This window comes from Lepidothrix coronata, unplaced genomic scaffold, assembly GCF_001604755.1.
Source record: "Lepidothrix coronata isolate B3197 unplaced genomic scaffold, Lepidothrix_coronata-1.0 Scaffold58, whole genome shotgun sequence".
NCBI classification, from domain to species: Eukaryota; Metazoa; Chordata; class Aves; order Passeriformes; family Pipridae; genus Lepidothrix; species Lepidothrix coronata.
The window spans coordinates 3,268,938-3,286,085 of record NW_016690238.1 but is presented as its reverse complement, the minus strand read 5'-3'; the positions used below and the strand labels follow the sequence as shown (position 1 = coordinate 3,286,085).

At 44.2% G+C, this 17,148-nt stretch overlaps 2 protein-coding genes across 6 annotated transcripts; both read left to right on the top strand.

Moving 5' to 3' along the window:
* Positions 1 to 353: 353 nt before the first annotated feature.
* HYKK (hydroxylysine kinase) lies at positions 354 to 5,823 on the top strand. 4 transcript variants are annotated; one of them, XM_017816887.1, is made up of 6 exons: positions 354 to 468; positions 579 to 658; positions 931 to 1,281; positions 2,042 to 2,178; positions 4,432 to 4,468; positions 5,287 to 5,823. In XM_017816887.1, exons 3-6 carry the CDS (start codon positions 936 to 938, stop codon positions 5,763 to 5,765), a joined length of 999 nt encoding a protein of 332 aa, XP_017672376.1. In that variant the 5' UTR covers positions 354 to 468; positions 579 to 658; positions 931 to 935; the 3' UTR covers positions 5,766 to 5,823. The 4 variants fall into 4 exon arrangements, with proteins under 4 accessions (XP_017672376.1, XP_017672372.1, XP_017672374.1 ...); XM_017816883.1 differs by having other exon boundaries at positions 4,432 to 4,615; XM_017816885.1 differs by lacking the exon at positions 4,432 to 4,468 and adding an exon at positions 2,656 to 2,728.
* A 912-nt stretch (positions 5,824 to 6,735) lies between these two features.
* Positions 6,736 to 12,173, top strand: PSMA4 (proteasome subunit alpha 4). Of its 2 annotated transcripts, XM_017816888.1 has the most exons (8): positions 6,736 to 6,824; positions 6,985 to 7,027; positions 7,615 to 7,777; positions 9,061 to 9,138; positions 9,367 to 9,455; positions 10,260 to 10,390; positions 10,606 to 10,729; positions 11,016 to 12,173. In XM_017816888.1, the coding sequence occupies exons 1-8, from the start codon at positions 6,822 to 6,824 to the stop codon at positions 11,168 to 11,170; spliced, it is 786 nt and encodes a 261-aa protein (XP_017672377.1). In that variant the 5' UTR covers positions 6,736 to 6,821; the 3' UTR covers positions 11,171 to 12,173. The 2 variants fall into 2 exon arrangements, with proteins under 2 accessions (XP_017672377.1, XP_017672378.1); XM_017816889.1 differs by lacking the exon at positions 6,736 to 6,824 and having other exon boundaries at positions 7,007 to 7,094.
* Positions 12,174 to 17,148: the final 4,975 nt, after the last annotated feature.

Below are 17,148 nucleotides of genomic sequence, written 5' to 3'. Positions count from 1 at the left end.
CTCTCCCTTCCCTTCTCCTCTCCCTTCCCTTCTCCTCTCCCTTCCCTTCTCCTCTCCCTTCCCTTCTCCTCTCCCTTCCCTTCTCCTCTCCCTTCCCTTCCCTTCTCTTCTCCCTTCCCTTCCCTTCTCCCTTCCCTTCCCTTCTCCCTTCCCTTCCCTTCCCGCTCGTGCTGTTGGACAACATCGCCGTGCCCGGGGCTTCGCCCTGGGCAGCGGGAGGAAGGGGGGAGGAGCCGGTTCCGGCTCTCCCCGGGCCCTGGGCAGGAGCCGCCCCGGCCGCGCCTCCCCCCTTCCTCCGGCGGCGTTCGGGAGCGGGAGCTGGGCTGGCGAGGCCCCCCCGAACCGGGCAAAGGTTGTCGGCGCTCCCGCCGAGTCCAAGGGTTGGTTGCTCGTCTGTCTGGGGGAGGCCGAGCTCGGGATCCCCGCGGCTGCGCTGCTGAGAGGGGGGAGCTGAGCGTCTGTCTGCAGGTCTGTGCTGCCTTTTCCTAGCGCAGGGATTTGGAAGGCCGTGGCCAAGCGCAAAGATTTAAATTGCTTTTAACGTTAGGATTTACTAAAACAGTTCTTGTCTTTTGCAGACGTGAATTTGGAACTTCCTGGTCAGGGATTCAGCAACTCTGTTCCTTAGGAAATCATTCCTGCCTGTCAACAATACCAGGTCAGGCTGCTACTAGAAATGAGCTAATAAAAGTACTCCCAGTTAATAAGCTTTTGACGTCTGCTGGTTCTGAGCAGATGGAGTGCATCGCTCCAGGAGTCTCTCCTTGGGGGAGTGCAGCCTAAGCAGTTGATAAGCTGTGATGTAAAACCTGGGCTGGCTCGGTGGCTTTTCTTTGGGAACCCTCCTCCAGTAGCTGAATTCATTTTGTTGCAGTAATTACTGCTTCTGATGTCAGAGTACAGATCATCCAGCTCGTCTTTTTCTCCTAGAGACAATGTCTTCTGGAAATGACTGTCAGCCCCAGACTTTCACCAAACCAGCACTGAGTGAGAAAGAAGCAGCTGAATTGGTGGACAGGGTGTTTGGATTAAACGTGTCTTGGCTGAGGCCACTCCCCAGCTATGACGATCAGAACTTCCACGTGTGTGTCTCGGGAAACAACGACGGGGCTGAAGGTGCCAATGAATATGTCCTCAAAATCACCAACTCGGCAGACAGCCAGGAGCCCGAGCTCATCCAAGTGCAGACCCAGGCCATGATGTTTCTCAGTGCTGAAGGCTTTCCTTCAGCTACTCCTTATCTCACAAAAGATGGTTCCATAATGTCTCTGGAGTCGGGAGGTGAGCAACTGCCAGCACCTTTGCTGCCCCACCCTTAGCTCAGCAGGAGCTTGTGTGTGGCACACTGTGCAGGTACTAAAGGGAAACTCTGGGCTTTTGTTTAAATATTAGGGGATATGTGTCAGGTGACCTGCATTTCACCCATAATAGTCCAAACTTAAAATACCAGAAGCCAAGCAACTCAAAGAAGTAATAATTAACTATGAAAACACTTAGGAAATCACTTCAGTATAATGAATTGGATAAAACATTTATATGACATGTCCATGCACAAGAAAAGGAAAAAAACCACCTCATTGACTAAGTGATGCTTGAAATTATTTGCCTACAGAATGGTGTTAAATACAGTTCTAACCCGTCTATGAATCCACAACAAATTGCTTTGACAGTGCTAGGAAGAAAGATTGTGTTGACATTTGGCTTTTACTGTCACTGTAACCTTCATGCAAAATCTGAGATTCCTGAGACCTCCTGTTCTGCTGCAAAGCTGTCAGTGGGTGGGTGTGGGCACTGGAGGAACCCTGATGTTGGCAGAGTCGGTCCCAAGCACAAGGACTTGAAATGCAGCATAGATTGCAAGTGTGTTAAGGTTTCAGCATCATTGTACAACACCCTGGTAAATCAAATCTTTGCACGCAATCTGTTTTATCAGCTACATCTGACGACTCCTACACTGGGATAAACCTTTTTTGCCTCTTGCATTAACTGATACTCAGTAGCACATATGGAAGCGACTGACAGATGTGTCCTTGCTTGTCAGATCCTGGGAACAAGAAGCACGTGGTCAGACTGCTGAGCTACCTGCCAGGAATGCCAGTAGCCAAAATTGCCACCAATGCCCAGCTCCTGTATGAGATTGGTAAACTGGCTGCCAGCCTGGACAAAGCGCTCGCAGAGGTGAGTTCCCATCTGCAGCCTCAGACTTCTTTCTTCCTGAGTGTCTCCTCAGCGTTTGTTCTTGTGCTCTGCCTGCTCTCCCGGGCTGCAGAATGCAGGTTGGCGAATGCAGGTGTCACTGACTCATCCCTCAGTGTCAGCTCCAAGCTGGGCTGCTGAAGCCTGTCCCCACTACAGGACCTGTGATGAGGTACTGGTGATACTCTTGCAATGCATTTTTGTACCACCTACTGGGAGACAAGGATTTCCTTCTGCTTACGCCAAGCTCACCGGGTTAGTGTTTCAAACCTGGCGAATAAGGAGAGTGAACTCGAGGGCGCTCACATTAGAAGCATGCCAAGCTTGTTTTGAAGGATTTTTGTGTAGTGCACAGCTGGCTGATCCATTACTTTGAATTCCTTTTGACTTGGTGTCTTTCTCCTGGTCATTAGCCCTGTGACCATTTAACATTGGTAGCAGCTGGTTCCTTCCCTACAGTGCCAGCTGTGCCAACAAACAGAGGTCTCTGACACTTCTCATTTGCACTGCTACCACTCAGTCTTAATGCAAAGTAAGTTCTTCCTTTACTCTATAATTATACAGGATAATAAAGGTGATAAATCAGCCAGTAATTAAGTTTGATACATAAAAGAACTCTTGCATTATTTATTGCCTTTCATTAACCTTTCCCTCTCATGTTCTGACTGCTAGCTTCAGACAATTATGAAATGTGAATTGCCAGCTTTACTAACCACATTCTTAAATTACAAAACCATTTTTCAGTTGGGAAAGATAACTTACAGTTGCCTTCTGGCACACTGGTCACACTCTTATAATGCGATTAAAACAATTTATATAGGCGAGATGATCTCAAAATAAGCCTGTGACTGATCCTGCCAAGGAGGAAGTACTTGATGAGAAAGCAAATTCTGAGGGAAAAGGCTCTTTATGCCCTTAACATATGGATTATCATCTACCAAGGCTTGTCATTTAAAAGAAAGCAAATTACAATAATTCTTGTCAAAACTTCAAATTGTTGTTGGCACTAAAAATAATACCTAAGGTATTAAGTTTCCTGACAACAGACTGGAAAGTACAGCCTCTTTTTTACCCAGTTAATTCACTTTATCACCTTGATAGCAAAGCACCATGCCACGCTTTGTTTTGTGCCCCAGCTTGTATTGCACCCCCTTCTCTGGCGGTGTCTGTCTGGCTCAGATGTGCCTCGCAGCCCCTAAGTGGAAATGAGTTTATGGCCGACCTTCTAAGGCGTGGCAATAACGAGGGCTCGTGACTTACCACCCTTACCAGCAGGTGGCTTCGTTCCTCCCGATGTGTGGCTTTCCACAGCATCAGGGATCCTGTATTGTGGTTTTGGTTTAGGCTCGATGATGTTCCTTGTTCATACACAGTCTGTTTTGACTATCATTTAGTGATCGTTAAGAGCCTTAATTCCAAGCATAGTTTTTTGTTTGTTTTTTTTTTTAAGAAGAAGCCAGCAGCTCTCATGGGAAGTCTTTTTATTTGCCCTATGCGCTGGTCAAATCTGGCCCACAGGCCACCCTAATAAGCATTTGAGGAGTGCAGGTGTGGGGTGTGCAGTGGGAGAGATGCTTTTCCCCTCTGAGTGCCTTTTCCAAGCCACCTTTTCCATTTGCTGGTTAAGGACCTTGTTTGTTTAAAATAGCGAGGCCTGGTTGTACAAAGACAAATTCCCATAAGAATGAAGTCATGGTCAGTGTCTCCAGGAAGGACTCTGTCTCCAGAGGTTTTCACACACCAGCTGTTCCTAAAGCTTGTCCCCAGAAGCTGCCACCTTTAAAAGCACGGGGTGTGCCTGTTCCCAGCATGCTGGCAGGTTTTGTGTCTCTTGTGCCCTGACATCTTTCTGCAGTGCCAGCTGTGCAGGCTGGGCTCTGCCAGCCTGGGGCTCTGCCTTGGCAAGGCCTCAAAGTCCCTACATCCCGTCACGCTATGGACAGTCAACAGCAATTTCAGATTATTTAAGTGACAGATGACTTAATATAATCTTTGTACCTAAACCATGGGAGAAAAAAACAACATTCAGGCTGTGTGTAGATACTAAGATGCTTGCCTTAATCATTCTTCAGGTTATTCTTTTACTTGATGCAAAGCAGTAGTGCAAGTAATGGTGCTTTTCAGTGAGTCTCATTAGAAACCTGCTAAAGTTAATAGGGGCTTTGAATCAAGCCCTTTAATCACAAACCCAGCATTTCTACTTATGGCCTGTTTTATCGTGTGCTTTTTCCAAAGAAATTCCATCATCCATCAGTAAAAAGTCTGCATCGAGGTCAGTTCATTTGGAACCTGGCAAATGTTCCTCTTCTAGAGCAGTACATTTATGCCTTGGGGCAGAACAAATACCGTGCAGTTGTGGAACAAGTTATTGAGCAGTTTAAAGGGAAAGTGATACCCAAGCTAAGCAGTTTTCGAGCCTGTGAGTATTTTGTTCTCATTTTAATTATGTTGAAATGAGACACAGAAAATTCTTTCAGGAGTTTGGGTCTGTGTAGAAGGCAAAAAAAAAGGCAAAAAAGTAAATCTCCTTTCTCCCCCACCTAGACATGGGCAAACATTGTGCTGAATGGACACAGCATCTGTAAGCCAGGAGGAATGTGCTGTCCAGGGTCAGGGTCAGTTCCTTTCTGCTGAGTTTGCTTCCAGTTAAGGTGATGATTTTCTGCTGTTGTATCAGCTTACTGAGTATATATGAGTGCACCACTTCCTTTCATAAAGGTCCAGATAAGTACTTAATCATACTTTTGGAATTCTGCTCACATTGGTCTCGATGACAATGTGACGATTTTATAGTTGGAAACTGCTACTGTGTATTTGGAAAACATGTAGCATATCACAGGTAGTACCAGACCAGTCAGGTCTTGAAACACTCCCTCCATCCACTGCTGTCAGTGCGGTGGAGGTTCCTGGGCAGCAGTAATGGTGTGAAAGGCACCTCTTGATGCTGCAGGGCACTCGTGTGGTTTTGTAGTTGAGTGTTAGTTTGAGCCTCTATGCATCTTCTTAAAGCTCTTCCACTGAGAAATATGGGGGGGGAAAGTTAAATTCTGCTGGTTATTAATTATTAAGTACTGTTTCTCCTGTGCTTAGGTATCAATCATGGAGATCTTAATGACCACAACATCCTAGTAGACTGCAGTTCTGCTTCCCTGGAGAACCCCCAGTACAGAGTGTCGGGCATCCTGGACTTCAGCGACATGAGCTACGGCTATTACGTGTTTGAGGTTGCCATAGCCATCATGTACATGATGATCGAGAGCCCAGACCCTCTGGGCGTTGGGGGGCATGTTCTGGCGGGGTTCGAGAGCGTGGTGCCGCTCACGGCTGAGGAGAGAGGGGCCCTTTTCCTCCTGGTGAGCGGCAGGTTCGCGCAGTCACTCGTCATCGCCGCCCACACGGCTCTGCTGTACCCGGAGAACAAGGAGTACCTCATGATCACGGCCAAAACCGGCTGGAAACACTTAATGACAATGTTTGAGATGGGCCAGGAAGCGGTGGAGAAGAAATGGTTTGAGACTGCCCAGGCGTACACGCACCGCGCACCTGCCCCGTCGGTCGGTGGCTGCTGAGGTGTCACTGGCAGTGACACTGGACCAAATAAAGGCAATAAAGTGGGTGCTGCCTGGACTGGATGGGACTTGTTTGCAGGCAGGGGTGGGAACTGGGCTTGGTCTGCCTTCCCCAGGGGCTGTGGCCATTTCTCACCTTCACAGCAGAGTGTGCCCGTTACTGACCCTCAGGGCACAGCTGTGGCTGTTATTGGCAGGAGTGTGGCTGTCACTGACCGTCAGGGCGGGGGTGTGGCCGTTCCTGAGACCCTCAGGGCACAGGTGTGGCTGTTTCTGACCCTCAGGGTGGGGGTGTGGCCATTCCTGACCCTCAGGGCACAGGTGTGGCCATTCCTGACCCTCAGGGCACGGCTGTGGCCGTTCCTGACCTTCAGGGCACAGGTGTGGCCGTTCCTGCCCTGAGGGCACAGGTGTAGCCGTTCCTGCCCTCAGGGCACAGGTTTGGCTGTTCCTGCCCCTCAGGGTGGGGGTGTGGCCGTTCCCGCCCCGTTCCGCCGGCCCCGCCCCGCGCACGGCAAGGAAGGGCACAGGCCCCGCCCCGGCCCGGCGCGCGGCACCGCGCAGGCGCGGCGGCCATTTCCGACGCGGCGGTGAAGGCTCGGGCGCGGCCGCAGCGCCCGGTTCGTGCCGCGGGACGGGACCCGCCGCCCCCGCCCGGCCCAGCGGCTCCTCTCCGGCCCGCCGTGAGTGAGGGCGGGCGGCGGGCGGGCTGGGGGGTGCGAGGCGCGGCCCTGCGCGGCGCGGGGGGCGGCGAGGCCCTGGCGCTCGGCCGCGCTGAGGATGACTGTGCAGTGCGGGCGGGCGGCAGCGCCCTCTGGGGCCGGGCCGGGGGCGCTCGGTGCCGGTGCCGGTTCACGTGTCCCGTGTTCCCCCGCAGGCCCGGTGCCGGTTTACGTCCCTGTGTTCCCCCGCAGGCCCGGTGCCGGTTCCTGTGCCCGTTCCCGCTTCACATCCCTGTGTTCCCCCGCAGGCCCGGTGCCGGTTCCTGTGCCCGTTCCCGCTTCACGTCCCTGTGTTCCCTCGTAGGCCCGCTGCCCGCGGCGCGACCCCGGCACGATGGTGAGTGATCCCCTCTCCCGGGGCTCTGCGGGGCGCGGTGCTGCCGAGTCACGGCCCGGGCCCCAGCTCACCGGCTGGTTGGGTCTGTTCTGTCACACGGGGACTTGGAGGGTTGGTGACAAGGGACTGACGGTACTTACTGAGCTATTGCTTTTTACAGTCTCGAAGATATGACTCCAGAACTACCATATTTTCTCCTGAAGGTATTTTTTAACTCCACACTTTCAAGTAAACTCTGACTGCTCTATTCATCTTCTCACTTGCATGAAGGTTGGTTGTTTATAGCGTGTTTCCATCTGAGTTAGAGAAATCATATTTACCCAATAGAAATAGCACCCAGTTCTGTAAGGACACCAAGGGTCTGAAGTGGACATTTCCAAATTCATTCTGACTGAAGCAATAATAAACCCTTTCCCTATTAGTGAGTAATATCACCTGCCACGTTTTTGAAATAACTATTTATCTTTTATTTGATATGGGTGGATTTTGGGTGGATATTTTCTTTGATTATCGAAAATCCATTTTGGCTCATTTTGCTGCAGTAGAGACTTCTCTAGTTTTTTCGAAATTTTTTTCAAGAAAGGGTATTCTCCCCATTTTTGGATTTTCCTTCTCTGATTCCTTCCTCCTGTTCAACCTGTTAATTTACTGTCAACTGGTAATAGACTGGAGAAGTAAGAGCAGTTTGTATAATGAGCATCTGCCAGATTCTTGCAGGTTCAGGTCCCCGTGTGAACTTGGTGGTTTTCGGTGTTGTTTTTTGACATTATGAATTGAAACCCTCTCCCAGGTCGCCTGTACCAGGTGGAATATGCCATGGAAGCCATTGGACATGCGGGCACTTGCCTGGGAATTCTGGCCAACGATGGAGTCCTGCTGGCAGCAGAGAGACGCAACATCCACAAGCTGCTCGATGAAGTGTTTTTCTCAGAGAAAATATACAAACTTAATGAGTGAGTTGAAATGATAATCAAATGTCCAGTGATGTTATTAGTAACAAAACACTGACTAGCACATAAGCTGCTTTTATTTAATTTGAAGTGCTTACAGTCTTTTTGTTTGGTGTTTTAGGCAAGTATGACTGTTCTGTTGTTGCTCACTTTAGTAGTTTTCCTTCTAAAGCAGAAATATTGCTGGGTTTGAGGTTTTTTTATCTCTGGGAGAATTTTCCAGGTGGAATAGCCTGTTTGTTGTGCTGTGCCATATGAGGTAATGGTATTGCAGCAGTTCAGAAAATGGGGAATTCTGTTTCACAAAGTACCATTGGGGGGCAGAATGAAGAATGCACTATGCTACCATGCTACTTCAGTTCAGTATCCTCCTCTGAGTCTTTGTTTTTCTTTGGTGACTCAAAGAGAACAAGATTATTGGATGTCTTAGGCTTCTTTGCCACAATTGTAGCAGAAACGATACATCTCCCAATTACAACTTCCATTTTAGTTCTCTGGAAATTAAATTTGGCATGTCACAGCAAAGATTTTTACAGATTATGCTTTCTTGCCTGTAAGGGAGGTAGAGCTTCATCCTTGCTGGAAGGTGCACATGAAACACAAATAGTTTTTCATCCTGTCAGCCTCCCATTCCGTGTTGATCGTGAAGGCAGTTAGAACAGTAGGAAGCACTGGGTTTTAGAGGAGGCAGTGTAACAGTGCACTGGAGCAGTCCCTAGAGCATCTTCTGGGAAATTCCTGATTTCACAAATCCTTCTTGGGTAATAAAAGCTTTGTAGCAACATCAGGTTGGGCTAAAGAGCTCTTAATTTAAGAGCTAACAAAACAATGAAGGATGTGAAGTGCTTGGTTTTGTCAGGGTCACATCCAGGTCACCGAGTTTCAGTGACACAGATGCGGTGTGTCAGCCAGCAGCTCCCACTGGAGGCCTGTCACATCCGTGTGGTTCCACGTCAGGTGGCTCCTGAGGGGCACCTGCATGTACCTGATGGCTCTTGTAAAGCCACCGGCACTTGATCATCTTTGGCACCACCCTCTTCTCAGAACTCTCTGTGTAACTGACGTGCTGACTCGCCCACGTTCGCTGTCCAGCTCTGCTCTCAGGAAATGGTTTCTAACATTTTTGGTGTACCCCAAAGGCAGGAGCTGATGAACCTGTTTTATGTGGCAGCTACGTAGTTTTGATCGGAAAAGCCTTGGCAGAAGGTGTTGTGCTTAGAGCCCTGTGTGAAGGTGTGACTGTTGGCTGGGGATGGCTGGGAGTTCAGTCTGTGCTTCCATTGCAGGGACATGGCTTGCAGCGTTGCAGGAATCACTTCGGATGCCAATGTTCTCACCAACGAGCTGCGACTGATTGCACAGAGGTAGGTCTGCTGGTAGTTAACGTGCTTTTACTTGCCTGCCCTGTCACATTCAGTTCCCTGCGTGTTAAATCAAAATGAATATGCCTTTAGCAGATCAGAAGTAGATTGAAATAGAACAGCTAGATCAAAGAGGCTCTAACTTGGGAACTTGTTTCCTCTTAAATGTTGTATAGGGTACTGTTAGCAAAACAAGTTTTGAAAACCGTTTTTTCTCCTCTTTGATATTAGGTATTTGTTACAATATCAAGAGCCCATTCCTTGTGAACAACTAGTAACAGCTCTGTGTGATATCAAGCAGGCTTACACACAGTTTGGAGGTAACGAAGTGCCATGAGTCATTGTGTTATTAAATGTCTAAGGAACAATTCTCTGACATAATATGAAGGATCTAAATCTCTGGACAGTTCTACTGAATTCTTCTCTTAACAAGTTATACTGAGAAAAACAATAGCCTAATTTAAGAGGGGAGTGGGTAGTCATGGTTACTGCTTTGCTGCTGAAGGTGCTACTTTTTATTGATTGGGAAATTGATGGCTCAGATGCCAGGCCATTGCAGAGAATGCTTTGAGTGCTCTTGTATTTAATCAGTGCCTTCAAAAGACCAGTAGAGAATTGTTTGATAGGCAGCTTTTCAGTGTTTGGGGCCCACCCAAAATGTAACACTTCAAAAAATACTATTTCTGTGGCTCGAGCAACGAGGTTGTCTTGTTCCTTAGTATGTGAACATTAGTATGTATTCTCTGTTTTACAAATATGTAGTGTGAAAGAATTACCTTTTTATGTACTTGGCTTTTGACACTGTTAAGTTAAACACTTTAACAGCTAAGCTACGTACTTCAAATATTCAATTTTGATTTAAAGTCCTGAGATGATAAATTACAATTTGTGGAGACAGAAATGAGCTGCTCTTAGGGTTAAATGGAATAAATCTCTGCTGCCCCCCACCCCACGACTTAGAAAGAAATGCTGGCATGCTTATCTCAAGCAACAGAAGTGCAGGACTGTCTGTTAAATCCCAGTTCACAGGAGTAGATTTGGAAAAAGAAATCAAAGAAAATAATTGTCACTCGTGACCAATCTCGTTACTAAATTTAGATTGCTAATGGTCTTCTTTTCAACAGGAAAACGTCCTTTTGGTGTGTCGTTGCTCTATATTGGCTGGGATAAGCATTATGGATTTCAGCTGTATCAAAGTGATCCTAGTGGAAATTATGGAGGCTGGAAAGCTACATGCATTGGGAATAACAGCGCCGTAAGTTCTGGGGTTTTTCTTCTCAAAAAAACAAGGAAAAAGGTGTAAATTGCACTGTACTAATTAAACTGAGTTGTTGGTTACTGGTGCAGAAGAGATTTACAGGTAATTTCAGCAATGCTGCTCTTACTCATGTATTGATACTATCTGCCAAAAAGCCCAGCAGTTTGGTTGATTGCCCAAAGATGCCTTTTTAATTTCTGTCAAATTTACAGGCAGCTGTGTCAATGCTAAAGCAGGACTACAAAGAAGGAGAAATGACCTTAAAGACTGCACTGGCATTGGCCATCAAGGTCCTGAACAAAACCATGGATGTTAGCAAGCTCTCTGCAGAGAAAGGTGAGCTCCTGCAGTGACACAGGGAAGGCACGTGCTCTAGATGTGGGTTGTTGGCCCTTTTGTCATGCAGATGTAGGGGTGACACAGCGAGTGTGTGTCGGGGAGGAGAGTCCTGCAGAGGTGATGCCGTGTGCTCTTGTGTGCTCTGCCTGCAGTCAGGCTGCTGGCAGGGGGAGGACAGGAGCCTTCTGCTTCCCTGCCCCTTGTGATGCCAAAGCTCGCCCTCGTGCTGATCTCGGTGCCCGCAGGACAAAATGTAACGCGCTGTCTGTTCCATGTGTTTCAGTTGAAATTGCAACACTGACCAGAGAGAACGGAAAGACAGTGATCAGGGTTCTGAAGCAAAAGGAGGTGGAACAATTGATTAAACAACATGAGGAGGAGGAAGCAAAAGCTGAACGTGAAAAGAAGGAAAAGGAACAAAAAGAGAAGGATAAATAGAGTATGAAATCAAGTGTTCTCTAGATAATAAAGGACCTGCTTCAGTAAAAGATAATCTGGATTTCTGTCTGGTAGAAGCCTGCAACTACGCCATGGAGGACCCAGAATTACTTTTGATGAACCAGGTCCTTAATCATCATTTAGATAATTAGTTTACTGCTCCTTACATTGACCAATAATTGCTTTAATTCTTGAACACACTATTTCTTTCATCTTCCATTTTTTATTATGGAATAAAATTTAAGAAGAATAGCGATGGGTGTCTTTATTTCCTTAGTAATGCCTGGATATGCACAATCTTGAGGAATTTATTCGCTTTAAACCATTAAAACAAGGTATGTGCTAGTTGGTTAAGAACAAATATGGTGTTAGAATTGTTAGAATTTTGTGTGTATGTGTGGGTTTTCCTTTTAAGGTAGTGAAAAGAGCTCCATAGTTTGAGAAGTCATTTCACAAATACAGAATTAAAGTGTGCTGGCATGCCAAGTTTTAGTTTTGGCCTATTTTGTTCTATAACAGGCTCTGTCAAACTGATGGTCTTGCAAGCAGTAGTGTTTTAAAAATGCCCTGTAGCAAATGTGTTCAGTTTATCATAGCCTTCACCAGTGCATGTGTTTTGTAAGAAATTAATCATACCACACGAGCTGTATTCACACAAACTAGAAAGACATTTTACAAAGGCCATGTGAAAATGTTAATCTATCTTGTCAGAATAAAAATAGGTAAATAAAAGAGTGCATGATTTTAGGCCATGTTGACTATTTCACATTTTATCCTGAAAGAAAGTTGAGATGTTTTATGTTTAGCTTAGTGTTGCTGATACTTCCCCAGAGAATTTGGTTCCTTTTTCTGGCACAACAGCCTTAAAAAATACCAGTTAACAACCTGAGAAATCATAATGTTTGTGCATGAATTAGAAATTATTATAATTTTTGTCCAACTTGCCCCTATACTGAATGCAAGAAAGTGTACTTGTCAGATAAGCAAAAATCTCTTCTGAAAAGAAAAATAGAGGAAATGAAAACAAGTTATTGAAAATTATTGTGCACCCTTTCAGATCTCAAAAGCAAAGTGAAAAGCTCAAGTGACCTGCTTAAATGTGAGGCCTTACTTGCTGAATTTCCAGCTGTGACACTGGTGATCCAGCCCCTTTGTGCCCACCCTGGATTGTATCCATCTTGTAGCTTTTTTGGTTGGTTGGTTTGGTTTGTTGGGAGTTTTACCCCAAAGGTTATGTGATGTATACAGGAGTGACCATTTAAAGCAACTGAGTGAATCCATGCAGTGTTTTGTTGTTAATCCATCCCAGACATTTTTGACTAAAATGTACTTTGTCAACATGGCCAGAAATGACCCTTCATCTCCACTAAACCCATTTTGGAGCTCGCTGCTGTGAGAGTCACTGTTGAGAGCAGAGGGAAGGAATCTGCCTTGAGGTGTCTGTGCTGCCCCTGGGGCAGAGGCCCTGCACTCTGGCAGCCTCTGCAGGGACAGCAGGGCTGGCTGGGGGCTCTCTCCAGGCTGCAGGACCTGCTTGGTCATTCTCTACAGCTCAGTGCAGGCCAATTGCTTTAGTCCTTTGTACTGAACTTAGACAGCACATGGTTAATATTCAAATTTTACAGCCAGTAGAAGTTCGACTGACTCTTATTTACACCCTGTGCAACAGCAGGTCTTCCAAACTAACACAGGAATGGTATTTCATGCAACGAGCCCTGAACAGTTGCAGACAACGTGCAACGGGTAAGATTCGATCTCCATCAGAAAGGGTTGTATAAATACCTCAAGCTCCATTTTTATGTAGAATTCCAGTGCTCAGTCTTTCTATTTTTTGATGCCATGAATGCAATATATCAGCATCTTTTGCAGATTTCTGGATCACTGATGATGGTTATACAAGTGCTTGGAATATGCTCTAAAACAGCAATGCCAAAATGGAGTTTTTGTCTCACTTCTCAAAGATGACTTGCAACAAAATGTGATGGGCTCCAGCAATGCTTTCTGTCTTTTGGGAAACCAGGAGAGCATCTGAGCTTGTGTTCCTCGATGTATATAGACCATGCAAGGCAGTTTGTTCAGTGGAGTAGTGTAAGTATTATTAGATAGCTTAGAATATAGACTTCTTGAAATATTTTTTCGTAAATGCATCTTTTTCTAACTAAATGGGGATAATCTTTGTTTAAAGAACTACCAATAGCATTTCTTTGCCAAACACTGCATAATTTGCTGGTAAAGGAGAACTTTTTAGATACTGTAATAACAAAAAAGTTGGAATGACTTAAATAATTTTCTGATCTGTACTCTAATTATGTCTTGAAGCATTAAGTTGTGTAGTTACACTGCGTTTTAAAAGATCTATTTATTTAAAGGTTTTGTTTACCCAAAGTAAAAGTAGTGTCAAGTACTTTATGAGTATAATCTTTGAACAGTAATTACCAGTTTAATTTAAAAAAAAATCATCTCTCCTGAGTGCCATTAATAGCTGATTGTGAGCTGAGCCTCAGTACTGCCTTGGAACAGGCAAGTAACTCCAGCTGGCACTCCTGCCCAAGTTGTACAGCAAAGTTCTCCTGAAATAAATTTAATTTCTGATTTTTTTCTGCATTTGAGCCTAGGGCAATAAGCAGATGCTGGGGATCTTTCATGACTAGAATCTTCCTGAGCCATCCTTGCAAGTTCCTTACCTGTTCTTCCTAGAGATAAGAGCAGTGTTTGACTGCATTGGCCTATTGTGTTGATTCTGGCTTTGTGTGTTTAAACAAAAAAACCTAAAAAAAAAATCACCACCATCTGTGCCTTTTCTGGGAGTGGTTTGGGGATAAGTCGTAAGAACAGAAAATGATTCCGGCGATACATTTGAGGTATCTTTGCTAATCAAAAGATCTTCCTGTTCTTTGTATGTTTTTTTGGTGTACGTAGTGTTTACGTAGAGTTTACAGTGTATTACATAAATATTTCAAATATTTAGCTATTGCTGTGGCTTAAATGTTACTTTAACACCAGAACTTTGTGTGGTGCTGTGGAAGGTGACAGATTTTTCAAATTAGGTAGAAGTATTTACTTGAAACTGTTTGCATAATATGATGTTTGTAAACTTAAAAACTGGGTATCTTATATCTCACTTGACTGCATGATAGAACTTGATAGGGCAAATATGCAAATATTCACAAATAGATTGTCCTAAGAAATTGTAACGTGGTTTGTTATTCTAAGTAGCTTAAGAGGTAATGAAACTACCGCTTCTCCAGTGATATCTGTGCTGTCCTTGCATCTGTCAGTGTAAAAAGAGAGTTAGCTTGTTTTCTAGGTGACTGTATTCTGTTCAAATAAAGTCAAACTTACTTCTAAGACTGCTTCTTATCTGACCTCCTTTAGCTGTGCTTCCCTCTTCATCCAGATATTTTACTTGTTAGTTACGAAAGCACCCGAATTGAGATGAAAAGCTTCTGATGTTAAATTTGACAGCTGCTTCTGGTTTGTTATGGATTTCCTTCTGTTCGTAACCTTCAAATTAGGGACAGTCCCTCTCCACTGCGTTGTGAGAATGAATACATTAATGACTGCAAGGTGTTCAGGTGAACGGTTTTAGAGGCCACAGAGCTGTATGTGGTGACAGATAACAGAGCTAGGTGTATACAAGGCATTAAGTCCAAGAAGTTGATGCACTTGGGTACTTCATACGTGAGAGAAACTGTGTAGCTTCAGACTAGATGAGATTCTAGGACTTAAATGTCTTTCATTTTCTTTAAAGAATATTTTCCATTACAGTTCTTCTGTAGCAAAAGCTGTCCTCATTTTCAAGTTGTAATTGCGGTTATTTCTATTGCAATATGAAAAACCACTGAAGTAACTCGATCTAAGGGTATCCTTCACTGGCTTTAATCTGGAGAAAATTCAGCTTCACAAAGTTTTTAGAATATTTCTGATTTTAAATAGAGGACTGAGCAGCTTGCTATTTTTATCTGTGTTTAATTTGGCATTTGGCTTTCCAGTTAAACTACTCTTCAGTGCACAGTAAAAGCTGCCATCAGCCAATTTATTGCAGATTCTGAGAGCACACTTTAGTGGGGACCTTCAGATGTCACCTCCTGCAGACAAGGGCCCTTCCAAAGACACCATTACTCATGTAATTGTTTAGGCTTTCACCTAATGACAAATACTAAACTTAACACGCTGGTGTTAACATTTTACTCCAAGCTCAAAGCAGCAGGAAGAAACAGCTGCTTATTTATAACTACTGTTTTCTAAAACAGTAATAATACAACATAATTAACATGTGCCAGATGACGCTACATGAAATATTTAGCAAAAGGTTGGGCATGTAACCCAGACACTTTAATCCTTTTATATCTTACAGCATCTGTTTTGCCTGGTTGGGACCCAGCTGCACACAAATCCACAGTTATGTAATAAAACCAGTTTGCTATGTCCTGCACGTTCCAGTGGCAGCTATTTCAACACCGTTAACGAGACCTGAAGGCTCTGAAATGCAGTTACTGCAAGGCACACACACTCTGCTAACAGAAATACAGATTTTACATGATAACCTTATGTTAGGAACACCAGGTGCAGTGCAGTGGTGAATTGAACCAGTTGTCATCCAAAACTACAGAGTTGCAATTTCAGTACAAATATTGCCAAGTAATTTTTGGAGCACTCAGGAAACACCAGAACTCTGGTGTGTCACAAAAGAAATAAAACAGCGTTCTTTTGTGCCTTGTTTTGGGCTAAAATATATTTTTTATTTACTCTAAAATCTTGGGTTGACCACTGCATACACACTGAGCATTTCAAAATAGGAGTCATGCTGCATCCTTTCACACATATATCTTTTGATTGTGCAGTACACAAATGGATTCTCGCTATATAAAATGACCATATTTACTGCAGAGCATTCAAATCAATAGGAGTGTGCTGGAAGAAACTACTGGGTAAGCAGCCTTTTTCTGGGTGCTTGCACAGACTGCACTGTGTCTTGCACAGACATGCACGACCCAAATATGGCTGCAGGGTAAGATCACACAGAAAAAAACACAAGTTTAAAAACTAAGGGATTAAAATGCTCCAGTACTCTGTTTCAGTCATTGAGAAGATTCACAGTCTATACAGAGAGATGCACTGTTTTTCTGGAAAAGAATTTTGACAACTGACAACACACTTAATGAAATTGCTACTTTGGGTAATGCCCGTTTTAGGAAGCTATGAAGTTGCTACAATTATTTGAATTAAATAAGGACCTTATTAAATAAGGACCATTTTCCTGAGGAATATGGTATCTAGCACTTTTCATCTTGCAGCTGATTAACACTTAAACCACTTAGCCCTTATTTCCAAATCTTTTCTCTCTGTAAAATATTAATATCTCAGATGTAAACAAAGTGCCAGTTGCTTCTATTTTCTGTGGCAATGTGTACACCGTTCATTTCCATTAGGACGATTTAGGAAGAATCATTAACTGAGTTTCATAGTTCGTGCACTGAAAGTTGTCTTTTGTAGCAGATTTTATTGATCTGGTGCAGAAAAAAAAGGTGGGTGTTTTGTACAGAGTATTTATTATATATGTTATATATATGTTATATATAATATCTGTTATATATGTTATATATATATATGTGTTATATATATTATACACGTTATATGTTATTATACATATTATGTGTATCTATATCTATAATATATATATATAAATGGAAATATCCTGGGTCTTTGTAGCTTGCATCAGTTTTCCTATTTTTGGTTAAAAGTTCCAAAATATTCTGATTTAGAAACTTCTAAAAACCCTATTCTTCTAGAAACTTTAAAAAATAAAAATAAAAAAAAAAACCAAAACCAAAAACAAAACACCACAAAAACCTACTGTTTCATACGAAACGGAAATTAAAAGTTAGTTTAATTTTCTTTCTTTTTCGTTAGAAGTCACTGAAACTTACACCCTCCCACGAGTGCGGTGTGGAAGCAGCAGATGCTGCGCGGGGTGG